This window comes from Dermacentor albipictus, chromosome 5 (assembly GCF_038994185.2).
Source record: "Dermacentor albipictus isolate Rhodes 1998 colony chromosome 5, USDA_Dalb.pri_finalv2, whole genome shotgun sequence".
NCBI lineage: Eukaryota > Metazoa > Arthropoda > Arachnida > Ixodida > Ixodidae > Dermacentor > Dermacentor albipictus.
The window spans coordinates 10149215-10172566 of NC_091825.1; the positions used below are offsets into that span (position 1 = coordinate 10149215).

At 48.6% G+C, this 23352-nt stretch overlaps 1 protein-coding gene across 5 annotated transcripts in view; it reads right to left on the reverse strand.

The window, feature by feature from the left end:
• Nucleotides 1-23352, reverse strand: part of LOC135917928 (leucine-rich repeat and fibronectin type-III domain-containing protein 4-like) — a 367177-nt gene that overhangs the window by 36066 nt on the left and 307759 nt on the right. For 2 of the 5 annotated variants that reach the window (XR_010569459.2, XM_065451570.2), the window contains exon 6: nt 18552-18632. The exons of the other annotated variants lie outside the window; for them this stretch is intronic. Coding sequence is in view for 1 of the 2 variants with exons in the window: in XM_065451570.2 (XP_065307642.1) it covers nt 18580-18632 (53 nt within the window). In the remaining variant the exon portion in view is untranslated. The remainder of the gene's footprint in view (nt 1-18551; nt 18633-23352) is intronic. 5 annotated transcript variants of the gene reach the window in all.

Sequence of the window (23352 nt, forward strand, 5' to 3'; positions counted from 1 at the left end):
CCAAGCCCTTTCATCGTGTCGGCTTAGACCGTCTCGGCCCATTTCCGGAATCTACATCAGGGAACAAGGGGGTTGCAGTCGCGGTGGACTACGCGACCCGCTACGCCGTAACCCGTGCTCTTCCGACCAGTTGCGCAACTGATGTTGCGGACTTCTTCCTACATGATATTATTTTGATACATGGTGCTCCGCGTCAATTGCTAACAGATCGTGGCCGTGCGTTTTTGGCCAAAGTCATCGACGACATCATGCGTGCCTGCTCAGCACGGCATAAATTTAGCACCTCCTACCATCCTCAAACGAACTGTCTCACTAAGCGTTTGAACCGCACGCTTACAGACATGCTATCCTAATACGTTTCAGACGACCACGATGACTGGGACCAGGCTGTACCTTACATTACCTTTGCGTACAACTCTTCCCGTCTCGAAACTGCTGGCTTTTTGCATTTTTACCTCTTGGATGGCAGTGAACCGACGCTACCACTGGACATTGTGCTTCCGTCCACCACAGCTTCAAGTAACGCTTATGCCCGTGATGCTATCGCCCATGCTCATCATGCTCGTCAACTTGCGCGCGCTCGTCTACAAGTCTCTCAAGGCAAACAAAAGCAATGCTGCGACCTCCATCACTGTGATGTCCATTTTGTGCCCGGCACACTCGTGTTGCTTTGGTCACCATCGCGTAAGTTGGCCTATGTAAAAAGCTGCTTTCCTGCTACACAGGCCCATATCGCGCGCTCCCCCAAGTGACCGATGTCACCTATGAAATCGTTCTAGCCACGCCCACTACGTCCTCCGTTGTGACAACCAGTGACATTGTCCACGTCGCCCGACTCAAGCTGTACAACTCTCCACGCGCCTTGGATATTTAACAGCAGTGACGGCGCTTTTCCCGCCGGGGGGTAGTATTACGATATCATCGAGCGATGCTCAAGGGACGAGCCGCCGCGAGAACGACGACGAAGTGGGTCTGCGCCCTTGGCGCGAGCGAGTGTCGGCGTGATGGTCTGGCTCCAGTGTAAATAGCCTGTATATAGCCTCTCTCATCTGTGTATTTCCACACGTAACAATATTAGTAGTTTAGCAAACTATCGACCAATATCTGTGCTGTCAACAATATAAAAAAATATTTGAAGGAGTAATTTACGATAGACTTGCATCCTTTTTTGATAAACAACAAATAACAACAAAAAGTCAATATGGGTTTTAAAAAAGTAAGTCAACGGAACAAGCTCTATTATACATCAAGTATAAGAGAATCGACCATATGGAAAAGAAGAAAAACCCTCTTGGGCTTTTTCTTGATCATCAAAAAGTATCTGACTCCATACCATTCCAACTATTAATTCATAAATTGTCTAGGTATGGAGCGCGTGGAGTTGCACTTCAACTCTTCAAAAGTTACTTGAAGATCGCTATCAATTCATGCAAATTAATAGCACAATGTCTAAAAAGATAAAGTTAAACCAAGGAGTCCTCCAAGGGTCCATATTGGGGCCACTATTGTTCCTTGCTTATATAAATGATATTGTAAAAATTCCTGATTCCCCTGAACTTATTATGTACATAAACAGCTGCATAGCTGGCCAGATCAGCCAACAGCTCGAGACTCATATCCTGTTTCGTATTATTACACCATGAGGCACCTCATGCAGCAGTTGCATAGGCGGAAAGTTGTAATTTGCCGGGGTTTGGGGTGCTGGAGCCCGATTAGCTTTCTGAACCCTATATATATATATATATATATATATATATATATATATATATATATATATATATATATATATATATATATATATATATGAAAGGGCCTGAAGCCCTTTCATATTCGTTCCACTGTCTAATGTGCGGCCAGGCTGGCCGCTTCCGTCCACGGGGGAAATTAGTGTAAGCATTTATGGGGACTTCAACTTCATCTGTACAAAGTCGTCATCAATCATCGGCTCGTGTTCGTTTTTGCGTCGGAGCCATTTTTCCTTCTTGGAATACAGCGTCGTCTCAACCGTGGTATTTCAATATATATATATATATATATATATATATATATATATATATATATATATATATATATATTGTACTGAAGGCACTGGGCAGGCATGGTGCTAGTGAATGAGGAGAAGACGACGAGGTGTGCTTGCTTGCCACTTTCGATATAGCGCCGACCTGTTTTAAGCCTACCGCTGCAACCTAGAGCTAGTGCTGCTAGGCGAACACCCCCGTTGCATTTGGTGGAGCTGCTGGGTTTCTCTTCAACATCCTGGAACTCCGCAGTCAGACGCTACCACCAGCTGTTGCAATGGATGAACCGGGACCGTCCCAGGCTGCTGCTCCCGTGCCCCTGGCCATCGTCTGCTCTGGCGTTACCCGCCAGCGCGATCCGGCTATATTTAGCGGCACAGACGACCACGACGTGGAAGACTGGCTCGCCGAATATGACCGTGTAAGCGCCTATAATAAGTGGGACGACCGCGCCAAGCTCACAAATGTCATATTTTACATGACTGACGTGGCCAACCTATGGTTCCGCAATCATGAAGCCGATTTCACCACCTGGTCTGCTTTCACGACGACTTTGGCTGAGGTCTTCGGCCGACCCGCAGTTCGCCGGCTTCGCGCTGAGCAGCGCTTGCGTGGTGGAGCTCAACGCCAGGACGAGACCTTCACCAGTTATATTGAAGACGTCCTCTCGCTCTGCAAGCGCGTCAACTCATCCATGAACGAAGCTGACAAGATCAAACACGTCATGAAAGGCATTGATGAGCATGCCTTCCAGATGCTCCTCGCAAAGAGTCCCCGGACGATTGCCGAGCTCATACAGCTTTGCCAACAGTACGACGAGCTGCGCAAGCAACGTGCATCAACACGCGCTGCTCAACAGGACACTGCGGATCTATCCCCGTTCGACTTCCGTCGTGACGCTGCCGACATCTCTGCTTTAATGCCGGAGATAAAGCAGTTCATCCGCCAGGAAGTCGCACGCCAACTCTCTCTGGCTAATAGCGCACCCGAGCCGTCGACAACCCTGGCTCCTTCGCTTCGTCACGTCAGTCAGACGCAAGTTGCCGCGGCGCTGCCATCTGCCCCTCCTCCGTAGCCTGCAGCTGGACCGCCAACGCACGCTGACGTTGTCGCCCGGCCTTATGCTTCTCCGGCTCCTGATTCCTACCGGGCCACCGGCACCCTCCATGTACCGCCGCCACCTTCGCGTCCGATAGTCGTTCCTTACTCGGCTGCTGGAGCCCCTGTCGTCCACACGTGGCGAACACCTGATAACCGGCCAATATGTTATTCCTGCCATTTTCCGGGCCACGTAGCACGATTCTGCCGCCGTCACAGCCCCCGTTTACCTGACAGTGGGGGTGCCTCAAGTTACAGGCCTGCTCGACTTCCGCGTCAGGACCACTCCAACCTTCCTCCAGACTCCTCTTACAGTCGCCTCCCCTTCGATTCACGCCGGTCGCCTTCCCCCTTCGCCGATCCATTCCCCGATGGTTCGCCGACCCAGCCCAGCCCGAGAAGAAAACTAACAGTCGCAGTTCCAGAGGCAAGAACTGCGTTTACGTCGAACATTTCAAGGCCTCATTCCGCGCCGGCGAACGAAATTAAACTGTCCGAAGACGGCGTCACCGTACACGCACTTATCGACACCGGAGCTGCCGTTTCTATTATTAGTGAGAAGCTCTGCCGCCATTTGAACAAAGTGACCATTCCCCTTACCTCTCTTTCTCTGCGTACGGCAACCTCGCATCGCATTCAGCCTTCAGCGTCGTGCACAGCCCGGGTTATCATTCAAAGCGTTATGCATGTTATCGAATTTGTCGTCCTACCTCGTTCCTCGCACGACATTATTCTTGGTTGGAATTTCCTATCAGTCAAGCTCTTATCGACTGCGCTCGTTGCGAACTTACGTTATCAGTGCCGTGTTTTGACCCTGACGACCATTATTCTCCTAAAGTTGTTGCCGCCTCTGATATCGATATCGCACCTTTCTCCGCCGCTCTGGTTCCTGTGTTATGTAGCTCTGCTGCGAACTCATCTGTTCTGTTTACGCCGTCGGTCACTTGTGCGCGCCGCCGGAACTTTCTGCTTCCGTTTGCTGTCGTCACTTTTTGCGAAGGTTCTGCTGCCATTTACGTGTGCAATCCGTCCACCTGCCCATCATCCCTACTCCGCGACGAGTGCCTGGGTACCGCTGAAGCTTTCGATAGCGTTCTCCCGACCACCATGTTTGGTGATACGGCATCACTTCCGATTTGTGCCGTAACTCCTCCCGCCGCGACCGATGCCCCTGTAGACGTCTTCGCTCGTGCCGTTGACGCAGAGCTCACACCTGCGCAGCACACCGAAATCATGAAGCTCCTCCAGCGTTTTCGTGCCTCATTTGACATTGGCCAACCATCCTTGGGCCGGGCGTCCGCAGTCGTATCGACACCGGCCAACAAACACCATTGCGCTAGCGTCCGTATCGTGTGTCGGCCGCTGAACGCCGTGTCATCGACGAGCACGTTGACGACATGCTGGAGCGTGGCATCATCCAGCCCTCTAACAGTCCCTGGGCATCTCCGGTTGTCCTTGTTAAAAAAAAAGATGGCTCCATTCGGTTCTGCGTCGACTATCGCCGCCTTAACCGAATAACGCGCAAAGATGTCTATCCTCTGCCGCGCATCGACGATGCCTTGGACAGTCTGCAGGGAGCGGAATTCTTTACCTCACTGGATCTACGCTCCGGGTATTGGCAAGTGCCAATGGCAGAGGCCGATCGCCAAAAGACAGCCTGATGGTCTATTTGAATTCACCGTCATGCCGTTCGGCCTCTGCAACGCACCTGCCACTTTCGAGCGAATGATGGATAGCATTCTTCGAGGGCTGAAGTGGAAAACGTGCCTCTCTTATTTGAATGACATTGTGGTTTTTTCCACCGACTTTGCGTCGCACCTCAGCCGCCTCAGCAAGTCCTTGCGTGCCTCTCCACTGCAGGACTACAACTAAATTTGAAGAAATGCCACTTCGGCGCTCGCACGCTTACTATTCTCGGTCATGTAGTTTCCAAAGACGGTATCCTCCCGGACCCCACGAAACTTAGCGCCGTAACCGAATTCCCTAAACCAACCACCATGAAAGAGCTCCGCAGTTTCATCGGCTTGTGCTCATATTTCCGGCGCTTCATCCGTAACGTTGCCACTATCATCGCCCCCTTGACGCAGCTTCTCACCGGCAGTTCTGACCTATCAGCCTGGTCCCCGGCGTGCGACGACGCATTCCAAGAACTGCGACGCGTTCTCTCCTCTCCTCCAGTGCTGCGACAGTTCGATCCCTCTGCACCAACTGAGATCCATACGGACGCTAGTGGTGTCGGGCTCGGCGCTGTTCTTGCACAACGCAAGGATGGCTTCGAAGAATACGTCGTCGCGTATGCCAGCCGCACCCTTACCAAAACCGAGGCGAACTACTCGGTTACTGAAAAGGAATGTCTGGCCATCATTTGGGCAATCGGAAAATTTCGTCCTTATGTGTTCGGGCGTCCATTTGACATCGTGACCGACCATCATGCCCTATGCTGGTTATCTTCATTAAAAGATCCAACTGGTCGGCTCGCCCGTTGGGCATTGCGCCTACAAGAGTACGACATCCGCGTTGTTTATCGCTTCGGCCGAAAACATTCAGACGCAGACGCTCTATCCTGGTCACCCCTGCCCACCGGTCCTGTCCACTCGTCTGTTTCCACATATGGAGCCTTCGCCCTCAACATTACCGACATGCCATCAGAGCAGCGCAAGGATCCATGGATCTCTTCGCTTATTGACTTCCTGTCTAGCCAGTCGCCAGCACCAATTTCGCGGGCGCTCCGTCGTCAAGCCGCGTACTTCATGATTCGGGATAATCTGCTGTACCGCCGCAACTACAATTCGAGCGGTCGCAAGTGGTTGCTTGTTACACCCCGACACCTGCGCCCTGACATCTGCGCCACGTTCCACGACGATCCCCAATGCGGCCACGCTGGTGCCTTAAAGACATACTCTCGCCTCCAGCTTCGGTACTACTGGCGCGGTATGTACCGCTTCGTTCGCCAGTACGTCCGGTCCTGCCTCATATGCCAACGACGCAAGACGCCACCTCAACATGCCACCGGCCCCTTGCAACCTTTACCATGCCCCGCGCGCGCGTTCGACCGCGTCGGCATTGACCTATACGGTCCGCTTCCCAACACTCCAAGTGGCAACCGCTGGGTTATTGTTGCTATCGATCACCTCACGCGGTACGCCGAAACTTCAGCCCTAACATCTGCCACAGCAAAAGACGTCACCAGTTTTACCCTTCGAAGCCTGATTTTACGCCATGGAGCACCTCGAGAATTACTGAGCGACCGCGGTCGCGTTTTTCTCTCCGACGTCATTGCAGCATTGCTAAAGGTGTGTCGCATCATTCACCGCACTACCACGGCATATCATCCTCAAACTAATGGGATGACTGAGCGTTTCAACCGCACCCTTGGCGACATGTCGGCCATGTATGCTTCATCTGACCACTCGAATTGGGATCGCATTCTGCCTTTCGTCACCTACGCTTACAATACCGCCACGCAAAGCACCACTGGGTTCTCCCCTTTCTTTCTCCTTTACGGACACGAACCTTCATGCACTATGGACACGATTCTGCCTCACCGACCAGATGCTTTGGAGTGCACGACTGTTTCTAGAGCGGCTGCTTACGCCGAAGAATGTCGCCAGCTCGCTCGTTCGTTGACATCCCAGGACCAGTGGCGCCAAAAGCATCGCCACGATTCATCTACTGCGGCTACGTGCTTTGCTCCTGGCTCACTGGTCTGGTTGTGGGTGCCCTCTACTCCTCCAGGCCTTTCCTCTAAGCTGCTCTCCAAGTAACACGGTCTTTATCGGGTACTGAAACAAACATCCGCGGTCAACTACCTCATCGAGCCAACGGAAGCGCCTTCAGACCAGCGTCGTCGCGGCCAGGAAATTGTCCACGTCTCCCCACTCAAGCAGTGCCATGACCCTTCTGTGTTTTCCTGTCCTTAGGTTGCCAGGATGGCTACTTTTTCGGTGGGGAGTGATTGCACTGAAGGCACTGGGCAGTGGGCATGGTGCTAGTGAATGAGGAGAAGACGACGAGGTGTGCCTAGAGCTAGTGCTGCTAGGCGAACACCCCCGTTGCATTATATATACATATATATATATATATATATATATATATATATATATATATATATATATATATATATATATCTGTTGTTGTTAGGCGATGGATGATGATCGTAGCGCAGCTCGGCCTCTCAAACTCTTCGTTCTCTTCGTCTTCTCTTCTCTCTTTTTGTCCACGCCTTTCGTATCGGTTACATTTCACTGCAGGCAGACGAAGCCCGTGGGGCGAGTCAGGATGCACAAGCGGGGTAGAAAGGCTTCAGGCGAGCAATATGAGTCAGCATGAGTTCTGCTTGATCGCCGACCATTGCACAGGAGGCGAGATACTACGCAAGTGAGTTCGCTCAGGCAGTCTATACGACTACAAATTGGCCTGAATATTGTGACAAGTACTTTTGGCACAATCCACGCTTCGTTGCGGTGTCCAAAGAAGAACCAAGTCACCTTTTTCCAACGATACTTGTACTTGTACGTGACGGTCGTCGTATCGCTCTTTCGAACGACTTTGCGAGGCCAGAGTAGGAAGACGAGCTATTCGACGGGCTTCTTCGGCGTGACACGAAGTCTTCGATATAGAGTCGTCACTATGCAGTACGAAGGGTAAGAAAGTGTCCAGAGGGCTTCGCGGTAATCTTGCATACAAGAGATGAAATGGGCTGTAGTTCGTGGTTTCGTGTTTCGCCGTGTTGTATGCGTAAGTGATCAATGGAAGCACGTCCTCCCAGTTCTTAGGACTGGAGGAGACGTACATGGCGAGCATGTTGGTCAGCTTTCTGTTCGTCCTTTCAACGAGGCCATTGGTCTGTGGATGATATGGCGTGGAATGACGGAACTGTGAAGTGCACAAACGAAGTAACTCTTCAATGGCATCAGCAGTGAACTGACGACCAGGGTCGCTCATGATGACACGTGGTGGGCCATCACGAAGGACCACGGAACGCAGCAGGAAGACCGCCACGCAAGCAGCGGTAGAAAACGGTATGCTTGTAGTTTCTGCATACCGTGTAAGATGGTCTGCGCAGACAATTATCCAACGGTTCTTGTTGTTAGATAACGGGAATGGACCCAAAAGGTCAATGCCTACTTGCTCGAATGGCGTACTGGGCGGTGTTAATGGCCGAAGAGGACCCGCGGCTGCGGCGGTCGGTAGCTTGTGACGTTGGCACGTTTCGCAACTAGCGACATAACGCTTGGTTGTTTCGTACATCTTGGGCCAGTAAAAGCGCTCCTGGATGCGGTGCAGCGTTCGTACGAAGCCGAAATGGCCGGATGTCACATCGTCATGCATGGCGCGTAGAACGGCGGAGCGAACACTCTCGAGGACAACAAGCAGAAAACGCGCTCCATGACCGGAGTAATTAGTTTTGTAGAGCAATTTATCACGGACAGTAAAGCGACCGCTGCCTTTAGAAGTACGGGCGGCGACAAAAGCTCATCGAGCGTAACATCATTCCGTTGTTTTTGCTGAAAGTCTGCCGCGTCAGGGAACGTAGAAGTAACAGCAGCGAGACAGTCGTCAAAATTCTCAGCATCGCAGTCGGTAGTCGCAAGAGGAATCCGAGAGAGGCAGTCTGCGTCAGCGCGACGACGGCCACTCTTGTACGATGCCACATAAGTCGTATTCCTACAGGCGCAGCGCCTATCTTGCGAGGCGACCAGAGGGATCACGCAAACCGACCAGCCAGCATAAAGAATGGTGGTCGGTGATAATCTTGAATGGTCTACCGTAAAGATAACACCGAAACTTTTGTATGGCGAAAACGGCTGCCAATCATTCCTGTTCCGTATCCGTATAATTGCGTTCAGATTTGCTCAGGCAACGGCTGGCATATGCGACATGTTCGGCGCCACTGTGACGTTGTACAAGCACCGCTCCTATCCCGATTCCACTAGCATCAGTGTGAACTTCAGTCGGGCAAGATGGATCGAAGTGACGCAAGAGGGGTGCTGACATTAGTATAAACTTCAGTTGAGAGAATGAGGCGTCACACTCTGGTGTCCAATTGAAGCATGCATTTTGTCGCAAAATACTTGTCAACGGGTAAACGATGTCGGCAAACCGGGGAACAAAATGAAGAAAATACGAACATAGGCCAATGAATGAGCGGAGTTCTCGTGCTGACTGCGGTGGCTTGAAGGAGCTCACCGCTTCAATCTTACTAGGATCAGGTCTGACGCCATCCTTGTCGACTAGGTGTCCCAGGACCAGTGTTCGACGTTCGCCGAACCGACACTTTTTTGAGTTTAGAACCACTCCAGCTTTCTCAATGCAGTCGAGAACGAGGCTTAGGCGTTCGTTATGTTCTTCAAATGTGCGACCAAAGATTACAACATCATCGAAGTAACACATGCATATCTCCCACTTTAGACCACGTAGTACTGTGTTCATGAATCTTTCAAGGGTGGCAGGAGCATTGAAAAGGCCAAAAGGCATAACATTAAATTCGAATAGGCCGTCTGGAGTCACGAAAGCGGTCTTTTCCTTGTCGGTAGGGCCCATAGGTATTTGCCAATACCCCGATCGCAAATCAAGTGTTGAGAAGTAAGAAGCAGCGTGTAAGCAATCAATGACGTCATCGATTCGCGGTAGTGGATATACATCCTTCTTCGTCACTGCGTTTAGATGTCTGTAGTCCACGCAGAATCGCCAGGAGCCATCTTTTTTTCGCACCAGGATTACTGGGGCTGCCCATGGACTACACGACTCTTGAACGACAGCTTTGTTTATTTATTTATTTATTTATTTATTGGTACCTCAAATACCCCATTTGGGGTTTTACATGAGGGGTGGGCATATTTACATAATATTTTCAATAAATGCCTTGAACGATGAATGACTGGAGTGGTGCACCGCTTCAGCAGGTAGATGATTCCAGTCTTTCGCTGTTTGAATGAAGAAAGAGTTAAGATGAGCGGAGGTGCGAGCTGGAGGGGGATAAACAGCCTTTGAATGGCCATGACGGGATGAAGTGCGATGCGCAGGCGTGATGTCGGTCTGATGAAGTAGTGAGTGATAAAATTTGTAAAAGAGGCACAGTCTTGCTGTTTTGCGGCGCTGCTCGAGGGTTGGAAGTTTCAGAGATGATTTAAGTTTAGTAACGCTAGTGTGGTAAGAGTAGTCAGAATGAATGAACCTTGCTGCACGATTCTGTATGGATTCTAGTGCTGTTGCCAGGTTAGATTGGTGTGGGTCCCACACTGAGCATGCGTATTCTAGTTTGGGTCGAACGACTGTTAAGTATGCGAGTAGTTTTACTGAGTGCGGAACAAGACGTAGATTACGGCGCAGGTAGTTTAGTACACGATTGGCATCATTGCTAATGTTGCAAATGTGTGAGGACCAACTGAGGTTATTGGACAAGTTAACGCCTAGGTATTTATATGAAGTTACAGCACATATTTCCGAACCGGCGATAGTGTAATTAGCTGACATATATGATTGGCGACGATGGAAAGTAAGTAGTGACGTTTTTTTGACGTTGAGGGACATTAGCCAATTATTATACCAAGTTTCAATGACGTTAAGGTCGGACTGGAGGGCGCGAGAATCAGCGTCGTTAGTAATAGGACGATAGATTACACAATCATCAGCAAATAAACGAATTTTGGAAGAACAACCTATAGGTAAGTCGTTAATGTATATTAAGAAGAGTAGTGGTCCCAGGACTGTGCCTTGTGGCACGCCAGAGATAACGGGTGATAAGGTAGACGAGCATTGGTTAGCGTAAACGAACTGTTGACGGTTAGTGAGAAAGTTGCGTATCCATTGGAGAACACGAGGGTTAAGATTAAGACATGATAGTTTTAGAAAGAGCCGTTCATGAGGAACCTTGTCGAAAGCCTTTTGGAAATCTAGGAAGACGGCGTCTATGGGTATGTTTTGATCAAGATGCGAGCTGATGTCATTAACGAATAGGGCTAGCTGAGTCTCGCAGGACATGCCTTTCTGAAAACCGTGTTGATTTAGATTAAAGAAATTAGCGGATGTTAGGAAGTTTACAATATGAGAATAAATTATATGCTCTATTAGTTTAGAACATTCATCATCTCCTCGACTTGCTCTGCAATAACTTTGCGCTCGGACGATGACACTCGGTAGGACTTCCGGCGGATGGGGTGTGCTGAGCCGGTACCTATTCTGTGACGAACGCGGGACGCCGGTAAATGAAGGGGTGCATCTCCATGCGTGAAGTCGAATGCAGCCTCATGTCTGGCAAGGACCTGTACCAGTGCTTGCCGTTCCGATGTGCCGAGAGCCTTGCTGATCATACCGGGCATTAGCTCTTCAGAATGGCGATTATCGCAAAGATAGCAAGCTGTAGAAACGTCCGTAGTTAGTGCCGCTATTGAGCTACACGCGGTTTTATCGAAGAGAGCGAATTTCATACCGCGAGGAAGGAACCGGCGTGGCGGAACAGTTCAGCGCCCACAACGTGGCGACCCCCTTCGTCATGCACACGACAGAGCAGGGCACAAGTATATCTTTTTTAGCACAGTTTATGCGGAGAGGCCTAACTACAAGGTCAACGCAATCAGCATCTACTGTAGTTGCAGAAACACGAACGGGCATCAGGCTCCAAGATGGTACAATCACTTCATCAAGAACACTGAGAGTGTCTGTGTCCTTGTCTTCACCACCTGAGCTTTGTTCGGACTGTGCTGATATAAATAACATGTTGAATGATATTTCGCCACAACCACAATACACGGAAGCGCCGCACTGTTCAAGAAAATCTATACCAAGAATAACATCGTGCGAACAACGAGAAAGAGCAAGGAATTCCGACACAAACACTTTCCCAGCCAACAAAACACTCCCAGCACAAACACCAAGGGGTTGAAGCCACTCGCCACCTACTCCACGAAAGGTAATACCGTCGTTCCAAGAAAACATGACTTTGTGGCCTAGACGGTTTTTGAAAGCGAGGCTCATCCCAGACACAGGCGCCCCAGTATCAACTAACGCCATGGTCAGTGTTCCGTCAATTGAGACATTCACTTTGTTTTTGAACATCACAACAGGCAGAGGTATTTCTTGCAAGGACAGTCCGGCGACCATACCTCCATTGGCCGCGGATGCTAGTTTCCCGGCGGCGGTGACGAAGAACGGCGCCGAGGAGACGGAGAGCGACGAGGACGGTTACTTGGTGGCGTCAAACTCCGCTCAGAAGCTGGGAAATCGCTGCGTCTGGTTGCGTGTGAGAAGTGGTCCATTGGAAGGGAATCAGTCGTCCGCAAGTCATATGAAGTACGGGTTCTGGGTGGCGAGAACATCGGTGGTGTCCTTTGTGATTGACGGCCGTGGCGACAATACCGAGCTATATGGCCTGTGGAACCGCAGTTGTAGCACACAGAAGGGTCGCGGTTCACAGCATCTTCCTCGAAACGAATGCTAGGCTGCTGCCGGCGGCGAGAAAGTTCGTTGTCATGTGGATAACGTGTCTCTGCTGCTCGCTGAAATCCGTTATATCGTTCATAAGTCGCGTCGTGGTAGTAGGGTCGGTGCTGTTCTTGTCGCGGCCTGACAGAGGTCACAGGGCCTCGGGGGTAAAAACGCGGCTGCTCTCGTTGTGGCCGAGCGTCGTAAGTAGGGCCTCTGTCGTGAAGACGTGGCTGCTGTCGGGGCGCGAGTTCATAATCCTCAGTGTCCCTCGCCGCAGGATACGGGGAGTAGGATGCCACGTTTGGCTCGAAATCTGGTGGTAGGCGGAAGCTACGAGTGCCTGGATGCGTCACTTGCGCGTGCAGGCTGAGCTCTTCCCGAACTATTTGTCGTATCGTTGATGCCAGATCGAGGGGCTGGTTGCTGTCCACGCTTGCAGCTGTGGTCACATTGGCTAGCCTGCCAAACTTCGGCGTGATGCGCCTCGTCTTCAGTTGCTCGAAAGTACGACAGTGCCGAATGATGTCAGCGACGGAAGCCAGGTTGTCCTTTGCGATGAGGAAATTATAAACGTCTTCGGCAATTCCTTTCAGAATGTGCCCGACTTTGTCTTCCTCAGACATTCCAGAGTCTACCATCCTACACAGTTTTATTACCGCGTCAATGTAGATCGTGCAGGTTTCGGCTGGCACTTGCGCGCGTTGCAGTAGCGTCTGTTCTGCCCTTTTCTTTTTCGTCGCGGAGTCGCCGAATCGCTCTTTGATTTCTGAAACAAATCTTCTCCATGTTGTGAACGTTTCCTCCTCGTTGTCGAACCACAACAACGCCGTATCCGTTAGAAAGAACACGACGTTCGAAAGTTGAGAAGCGCTGTTCCACTTGTTGGCGGCCCTCACCCGGTGATAATGGATGAGCCATTCCTCGACATCTTCGTCCGATCTTCCGGCGAAGGTACGCGCATCTCTCATTTGTAGAACGGAACTTGTCGGCGCAGCTGTTGGATTGGGCCGTTGTTCGTCTGCGTCGTGGGACATATTCGACATAATAATTGCGACGGCTCCCTCGAAGAACTTCTGCTTCAGCCTCCGTCTTCGGGTTTCGATTACCCAGCACCTCCACCACAACTGTTACGAAGAGTTGCGAAGAAATGGTTTTGTTTACAGGCGATGGATGATGATCGTAGAGCAGCCCGGGCTCTCAAACTCTTCGTTCTCTTCGTCTTCACTTCTCTCTTTTTGTCCGCGCCTTTGGTATCCGTTACAATATATATATATATATATATATATATATATATATATATATATATATATATATATATATATATATATATATATATATTCGTTAGAAACTTCGTGTACCTCGAACAATTGTTCACTGAAGTGGCGGCCTTACATGAACATATACAGGACCTCGTAGTAGGAAACAGTTCCATTTCACAGCCTGGGTCCTCTGCCACCACCAAGAATCTGGCGTCTCTCGGTGGTGGAACCTTCCATCGTGAAATTGGTTTATGCTCCGCAATCACTAATATTGCTTCGCCTTTCCGGAGAAACTGCAGCCATCTCTCTCTTTCCTGTGAGTCTGAGTGTAAGCGGTGCTGCGCATGACTGCTGTTGATGCTGATTTCCAGTGAATACGGCTTATCCTCATTTCGGTTATCGAGTGAATTGTACAGGTTACCCCAGCTCTCATGCACCAATATTAAAGAAGGAGCAACTGCGTTACCCGAAGCAAACCTACTCCATATTATTTTCAGCACAGTGGAGTCACCAAGAGTAAATTTTTCTTTAGCGAGATTTAATTTCGTAATTTTAATTAATTATGTAAATCGAGAAGTACTGTCGTAATTAGGGAAGTATGAATGAAACATTTGTAGGTACCCCAAACGAGATCTAACTGCGGTGTTTTCAGCGACGTACTTATTGCGTACAATTTTATCCGACTGTTAAAGAAACCCCACGAAAAATCACATTCGGAATCGTGACGTAGGAATCTCCAGCGAAGCACAGATCTTCGTGAATGATCACGACGGTCGCTATGTGGGCTTGTTGGTAATGCATCTTCAAGGGGTGTACGGTAGCGCGATTAAAAGACGGGACAAAAGAAGACACACAGGGACACACGCAGCGCTAACTTCCAACAAAAAGTTCAGAAGTTAGCATGCCCCTGTGTGTCTTCTTTTGTCCCATATTTTATTCGCGCTACCGTACCCCTCGTGAATGAACATTTCTGTCCGACGCTGAAGCGGCTGCTTGCACAGGCAAGTGCAAAAAAAAAGAGAGAATCAGGGGCAGTTTGTGTGGACGAAGAATGGAAAGATTTTCGCGCACAAGACACAGTCCACTCAAGCGGTGCGCATAGAAACAGATTCCGACCTCGTCAAGATTGCCTAGGGTGCTTATGGTTATAATTTGTGTTACCTTTGCTTGTACAGGCGATGCTGTATATAGAATTTTGTCTGCCATGTGAACTTAAACTTCCGGCGCAGTCATAGGGCATGTTCTCTGCTATTCAAGTTCCGCCGCCACTAAGCTAGATGAGTTAAGCAGATTCTGTAACAAATTCAATTTCCTGTTCGACGTGATCATGTTGACTGAAACGTGGTATTATGAAGGAAGCGACATGTTAAATATGATTGACTACAATCACTATTATATCAATCGAAGTGGCCGCCGTGGTGGCGGAGTGGCAACGCACGTAAAAAAACACGTGTTCTGCGACATAATAGCGGAATGTACGTGCATTGGAGCTGACTATGAAGCGCTTTGAATGAAGAGCAATATCAACATGTACGTGGCGTTTTACCCCCCACCGTCTGGTGACGAGTATATTCTTGGAATTTATTGAGGGAATGTTGGAATACTAAACATTTTATCTGTATAACAGTCTAATAGGTGGCGACTTTAACATAAACCTTCTGAAGGATAACTTGAGCCACTGGAAATTTCTTGACAAACTTTACGCTCGTGGCGACAATGACGTCATTGCTACGGCGACACGCGTAAGGAGAACTTCCGTCTTGTTTATCGTCAGACGCTGATGTACGCGCACGGCAAGCGCCGGCGTAAGTGACTACTTTATTGCTTTCCCTAAAACCAATGGAAATGAAATAACTTGCCACGATATCGCTAAACATAGATGTATGCCTAACAAAAATATGACCTCGTTCTGCATGCGTATGCTGACGGAAGATTGATCTTCTGTTTATGATAAGCTAGACCCAAATGAGAGCTATCGTGAATTCTTATCTATATTCACTAGTCAGTACAACAAATCATTTGCTTGAGTAAGCGCCAAACCTAACATAAAAAGAAGAAAACCTTGTGTAGGGTGCGAGCATATCAAAATGATCAAGGAAAAAAGTCGCCTTCTTAAAAAGTTTTTGCACACACGCGATATTAAGGAATTTGAGGCCTTTAAAACTTACAGAAACAAACTAACTGCCGGACTGAAAAAGGTCTACTATAACCGCATGTTTTCTGACATCTGTCAACGGCACCCAAGCCAAGTTCGAAAAGCCATCACTCAGGCACTGAACCGCAAAGCAGGTCTTTAACGGAAATAACTGATAAGCGGGAACAAACTTTCTGGTGTGAATTTAGCCGAGTACTTCACTTCGCTAAAACATCCTACTTACTATAATATTGATACAACTACAGATGAAGCAGAAATAGTACGCACATTTCTTTCCCTAAAGGACAGTAAATCTGTCGATGTCGATAGATTTCAAGTAGAAGCGATTAGGCACGTAATTGACCTGCTTGCTCCTTGTCTAGCTTACGTGTTTAATCTAGTCTTTCAGTCTGCTGTTTCCCAAATCTCATGAAAATCTCAAAACTTTATGTTATATTTAAAAGGGGAGATATTAATGAAGCTAATAATTACCGACCAATTTCAATAATACCTGTATTCTCTAAGGGATTAGAGAAAATAATATTCTGCCGCGTAAATACCTCCTTTCACAAACAAAATATAATTTCAGAGTATCAGCATGGTTTTCAACGCAGTAAATCTACGCAGACAGCGCTGTTAGCTCAAAAAAAAATTGATCATTATTAACATCGATGAAAAAAGCTTACGCTGGCTGTTTTCATTGCCTATAGGAAGGCCTTCGATACCCTAAACCATCACATTTTACTCGGGAAGTTAAGCGCGTATGGGGTACGTGTTGTAGCGAATTCATTGTTTAGTTCATATCTGTCTGAGGGGAAACAATGCGTCTCGATTGCTAACTGTTTTTCTTCGTTTAAAACCATTTCTTTTGGCGTGCCTCAAGGAAGCATTTTAGGACCAATGCTCTTCAATATCTACATAAATTATATCGTTAGGATGAACAATGACGCCTCATTCCTACACTGTGCGGATGGTACTAGTATTTCTGTTTCTGGATAGAATCCAACTGAAATTGTTGCTAGAACCCAAAGTTTACTTTCAGATGCGCCGCAATGGGCCACTGCTAATGTCCTACGAATAAATGCGAAAAAATGCTGTCTTTTTCAGGTCCCGAGGCACGGAAGTCAACGTGAACCAATCATTAACGCTTGAGGGAATACCCATCGAAATAGTGGAGAAACATAAAGTTCCGGGTGTGGCTTTTTCTGCTCACATGACATTGACGCGTCATATTGAATAACTGACTAAACCATTATCGTGTGCTGCTGGTATTCTGTCACGATGTAGGCACTTTCTTCCAGAAAAAGCTAAACTTCAGATTTATCATGCTCTGTTTTCTTCCCATATAAATTACTGCCAGTTAGTCTGGGGCACCAGAACCCTAAGTAACATAAAAACTCACCTATTGCAGAAAAGAGAACTCGGGTATATTGCAAACGTCCCGCGCAATAGTTCTACAGGTACATCGTTTACTCGCTATACGATAATCAGTGTGAAACGCACCTTCAATTTTCGTTTAATGTACGCTTACGTGTTCCGAAAGGAACCACTCAGAGTGTTTATTAAAGGTTCAATTATTATAAGCATGCATTACACTGATTCACGCAGCCGCAGCGCCGACAAGTGGCTTGTTCGCCGTTCCCGCACGACCTGTTTTTTGCAGTCTCTTATATTCGCACTGCCGTCCCTACTTAATAAATATGAAGAGTAAGACGCCAACTTTTGTACGTTTGCAAAAAAAAATGCATGAATTTTTTCTAACTCTTGTTTAATGTTCTTTATGATATACTGTCTGAACATGATCAAGAATGTTTCATTACTCTTAGAATCGCGTTTATTGTTTTCGTCATATTATGACATCTGTTCAAGTAAACATTGAATATTTCAGCTACAATGTACAACCGTCCTGGAGTGCATTTATACATTGACCTTATTTGTTCTATTGTTCCATTGTTGTACTTGCACAACCTCTTTTTAATATATTGTTTAAACTGCATTATTTATACTATTATTGTAATTATCGCTTTTCGCCTAAGGGACCCCCATCTATCGTCGGAAATAAAGATTTGACCGACTGATTGATTGGTTGATATGGAAAAATACCACCTCACTGCAGTTCCACGCGCACCACAAAGCGGCGCCCTCAAATAAGCTGATTGAAAGCAACTCATTTGCCTGTCGTACATCCGAAGAAACAGCGCATCACCTTGATAATGGTACGGAAGGAGCAGCAACAGCAGCTTTCGCGGCTTTGCAGCTATTCCTTCCTCTCCTTTCTGCGTCACGCGTATTATCCGTCTCTCAAGGCCGACTGATCACACTGATGACAAAAGCCCTTCGATAACGTGCCGGAAGCCCCTCTCTCCCCACGCACGAAACGGGAAAAGCAACAGCACAGAATATTTAAACATCGCGGCTATTTTCGCATGACATCGAAAGAGTGCGCGCGCAGCTATAGTTCGCGCCATAAGCCTGCGATCAGACCAAAGCCAAATTAAAGTGATAGTTTTATTTTTCATTAGAGCGTATACATGCTGCAAAATCAAGTTCGTGGCAAAAAGAATAACTAAATATAAAATACAAGCGACATAAAAAGACCGGAAAACAACTCACTTGTACAGAAAAGGCAAAACCGATGCGTTCAAGAAAGTGAAGGTACCAGTCCTAAATGAGCCGAATTGGCCATCGGGTCGTCTGCACAGACAAAAAAAATTGGCAGTGGCTTAGCTCGGCTATGCCAGCATATACGTAGCAAAAGCTTAGGCATAGCATGGTTAGCCTTGGTTAATCTTGATTGCAATTCCACGTTAGTCTGGTTGTCTAGCTATGTTGCGGCGTTTAGCCAGTCGTTCGGCGCGCTCTTCGTCTGTTTCCTGGGCGATTCATTTCCTCTTCAACTCGTTTTTATGGCGATTCCAGGCCTCCTCCTGCTTATCAGGATTGTCGCCGTCCATACTGCCGCGTCAACTGCGGTTGCTGTGCACGCGAGCTCGCCTTTTCAATCCTCGGACATGTTATCAGGCATGCGACTCAGCTGGCAAAGCGAGTCGAGGCGAGCGCAACGACGAGGAACGCAGTGTGACGTCATGTGCCTCCTCGAGGAAACGCCACGGCGAAATCACAAGTTCGCGGCCAGTAAAGCTTTCGCTTTAGAAAATATATAAAATAAAAGAGACCACGCAGAAGCTTTTCTCGGGTTTATCAGAATATTAAGTAAGCATTTCGTAGCACTGACGCGATGTTTGGTGGTAGTATGCGTGAAGTTATTGGGTGCAGGATCACTCCAGAAAGAGGCAGAAGCAGCACGCAGATGCACAAACACACAACAGACTTGTATTGACGCACATAACACATAGAAAATGGCACACACACACGACAGTTCCCCAAAATACCTCATAGACGACATGCAGCTATATATATGTTTCGGTCAATTATAATTGGCCTACATTTCAGGCGGAAGCACGTGTCGCCGTGTCGGAGACCTCGTGGAACCGATGTGGGCCAGCGGGGTCGGACAGCAGTGTCGGACAACAGGGTCGGACAGCAGGGTCGGAGCGCCTTGCGGGGCTCAGGTGGCCCTGCGCAACAGTCAATATAGTGGAGCCTCCGCGTGTCCGGTTTCCCACCGGCGGGGTTTGTGCTCGGGAGCCCACGGCCGCAGTCACCGGGTCACGTCCACAGTTGGCGGGGTAGCCCTGTGGTCGCTCCCCCGAACGCTCGATCAGCCCGGTTCAGGACCGCCCGCCCTCCTGGACCAGTTGCCCCGCGGAAGAGCGGGGCGAGGTAGCCTCTCAGCGGGCGACAGCGTTGACTCGGGTGTGGCGTAGTGACGCGGGCGGCGACAGCTCCTATGGGCCGGACGCCCAGCGAGGAAGCTCTTAGCCGTCGAACGCCGAACCTCGCGCACTGCTCACGCCACGGGGCCGCAGGCCACACTTTCTCGCGCCAAGCTTTTTGAGCCGCCACTGTCAACGCTCTAAATCAGTGTCGATGATGATGATGGCTCTCTCTCGGGTATTTGCAAAAAGTCGCTGTCCTCTTCGCCACCGCACGGCGCACTGTCTTCATATGTTTATGCTTCGCACTCCCGCGTGCCACGTATAATCATAGTATGCTGGTGTGTTCCGTATAATTGCGAGAACTACTGCGAAATAACCGTGAAACGGAGAAGCGCGGTTGCAACAACCAACTGCTAGGTGAGACCTGCACGATATGACGTAGAAGAGACGAGCAGAAGCAATGTTCGCTGCTGTTATAGATAGCCCGCAGCGGATGTGGACGTGGTATGAAATGACCAGGGAGATGTAGCAAACGAAGGAAATGTGCGCACCCTTAATTAGGCACACTGAACCACTATGAACCGTGGTGAACCGAGCTCCTGCGGCGGCTACGTCTGGCGCGGCCCGTATCTCGATCTGCGTCGCGGCAGAGTGCGCCACGTGCCGAGATCTCCGTGAGTGCTGCGTTCTCGCCGCTTCTTTGGCGTCGAAGCGAGAGGCAGTACGCATTTGAATTAGCTCACTGTCGCGGACCCTGTGTTGGAAGCGGGACGGACGGGGGGACGGTTCTTCCGTTGTGTAAAGACAGAAATTCTTAATCATTTAAAACCGTCAGCTTTCAGTGCGCCCTAATTACATATGAATTCGTAAGCGCTGTTGAACACCGGCAGTTGCCTAGAGGACGTGTTCGAAAAGGTCTCCTCCTGCAGCTACGCAGCACTGAGTCCGCTTTATCACATCTTCTGTGGCTTTTCCAATGACCGACGCCAAAATTCTACGGCAGAAATCCGTCTTCCTTGCCTCGGGATCATTTGACGACCGCACCTGCTCGGCTGGTCTACCTTGGAAGCTCAACTTCTTTGGGGGCGCGCTCCCGGGCAGCGGCCATCTCCAATGGCGTCCCGGAATAGGGGCTGCCACTCAGGCGCACAGCAAGCAACTCTCTTATTAACTTCTTGAATAAAATGTTTCTACCACAACCATCTCGATCATGTAAACACAATCTTTCACATAGCCTCAAAGAAAGAAATCGCGTGGAGATAGGTCGGGTGACCTAGCCGGCCAATTTACAGGCCCGTGCCTTCCAATCAATTGCGCATGAAAAGTCGCATCCAGCCACTTTTGTGCTCGGCTCCTGCTGTGTGTGGATGCCCCATCTTGATGATACCACAGTTATGGAAGACGTGACAGCGGGACTTCGCTGTCAAATTCATCCACCACTGCTTCAAGGATTTCGTCCACGTAACGCTGTCAAGTCAGTGTGTGACCGAAGATGGGACCCATTATAGCAAAGAAAGAAACGCGTCAGGCAGGGAGATACGATCTCCCCAATGATATTCACAGCGTGTTTACAGGAGGTATTCAGAGACCTGGATTGAGAAGAATTGGGCGTAAGAGTTAATGGATAACACCTTAGTAACTTGCGATTCACTGATGATATTGACTTGCTTAGTAACTCAGGGGACCAATTGCAATGCATGCTCATTGACTTGGAGAGGCAAAGCAGAAGAGTGGGTCTAAAAATTAATCTGCAGAAAACTAAAGTAATGGTTAACAGTCTCGGAAGAGAACGGCAATTTACAATAGGTAGCGAGGCACTGCAAGTGGTAGGGGAATACATCTACTTAGGGCATGTAGTGACCGCGGATCCGGATCATGAGACAGAAATAATCCGAAGAAAAAGAATGGGCTGGGGTGCGTTTGGCAGGCATTCTCAGATCATGAACAGCAGGTTGCCATTATCCCTCAAGAGAAAAATGTATCATAGCTGTGTCTTACCAGTACTCACCTACGGGGCAGAAACCAGGAGGCGTACGAAAAGGGTTCTACTTAATTTGAGGACGACGCAACGAGCTATGGAAAGAATAATGATGGGTGTAACGTTAAGGGATAAGAAAAGAGCAGATTGGGTGATGGAACAAACGCGAGTTAATGACATCTTAGTTCAAATCAAGAAAAAGAAATGGGCATGGGAAGGGCATGCAATGAGGATGGAAGATAACCGATGGTCATTAAGGGTTACGGACTGGATTCCAAGGGAAGGGAAGCGTAGCAGTGGGCGGCAGAAAGTTAGGTGGGCAGATGAGATTAAGAAATTTGCAGGGACGAGATGGCCACAATTAGTACATGACCAGGGTAGTTGAAGTATGGGAGAGGCCTTTGCCCTGCAGTGGGCGTAACCAGGCTGATGATGATGATTGCACCGGTGTAAATTCCGAACCCCACGTTGAAGGACCACTGGTACTGGTGCCGAGTGCGAATTACCCAGTTTGGGTTGAAGTCACTGCAATAGTGTGAATTATGAAAATGTAATTTACTGTTTATGCAAAAATTGGCTTCATCTGAGCCCATGATGTTGCTCGAAAAGTTCGGCGACTCATCTGCTTTTCTGTTGAAGCAATCCGATAAATCTGGACGATTCTGCAGGTCCCTATCTTAGAAGCATTGGTGCAGTTTAAGGTGGTAAGAGTCAAAGGCCTAGTCATTTAGAATTTTCCAAACTGACTACTTGGAAATTGGTACCTGGGCACGCACGTCCCCGCACGCTAGCATGAGGGTTTGAAGCCATAAATGCTAGAACATTCATGCGGAGGCTAGGACCTAAAGATGGTGTCCTCCGCCACTGTTTCTGACAGCTGCCTGCTTGTCTCAAGTTTCCATAATGTCTGATGAGAGTCAATGCGTTTGGTCTACCGCCACACTTTCATGACTCATGTACATTTGCGGCATTCCTCGTGGTGCCATTTGCAGCTCCCAAGTCAAGGATCAGCTTTTTATTCTGCTCATTAAAGGAAGACATGGCGACTGGGACGAAACAAAACGCACCTTTAAACCTTATCACTGACGTTGTCAATTGGCTCTTGTGGTGATAGGTTTTGTGGCCGAAAAAGAAAGGCCGTGCTATTTATCTACAGAAGGACAACAGCTATCACAGCTTGTTTCAAACTAACACCAAACGCGACATGTTACTTAACGCGGGGCACGGCAGATAAGGATCTAGCTCGGTCACGATTATTTTATTTCCTTTATTTTCTTCTGCCTAACTCAGAGGGAGCTTGTTCGAGGACGTTGCTTTCTGATGCGGGTGGGAGTGCAGTCACGTGGTATTTTTCATATTTCGCTGGGTTTACTTATCAGTCGAAAAAAATTAGTACGCAATTAGTACGTCGCTGAAAAATATCGCGAGTCATTCCACTCTGTAAAGGTGGTTGACCAGCGAAGCTGTTTAGCACACGACACGGAGGTGACACATAATTTTGAACAAAGGTACGAACTCATTTATAGTCTTGATAGGTGGTCATCGTGACGAAAGGTACGCACACTCATTTATTGTCTTGATCGGTGGTCATTATTTCACTCGCAAGTGCAATCACATTTTTCGATAATGCCAAATCGATTCACGTACGCCGCGGGGT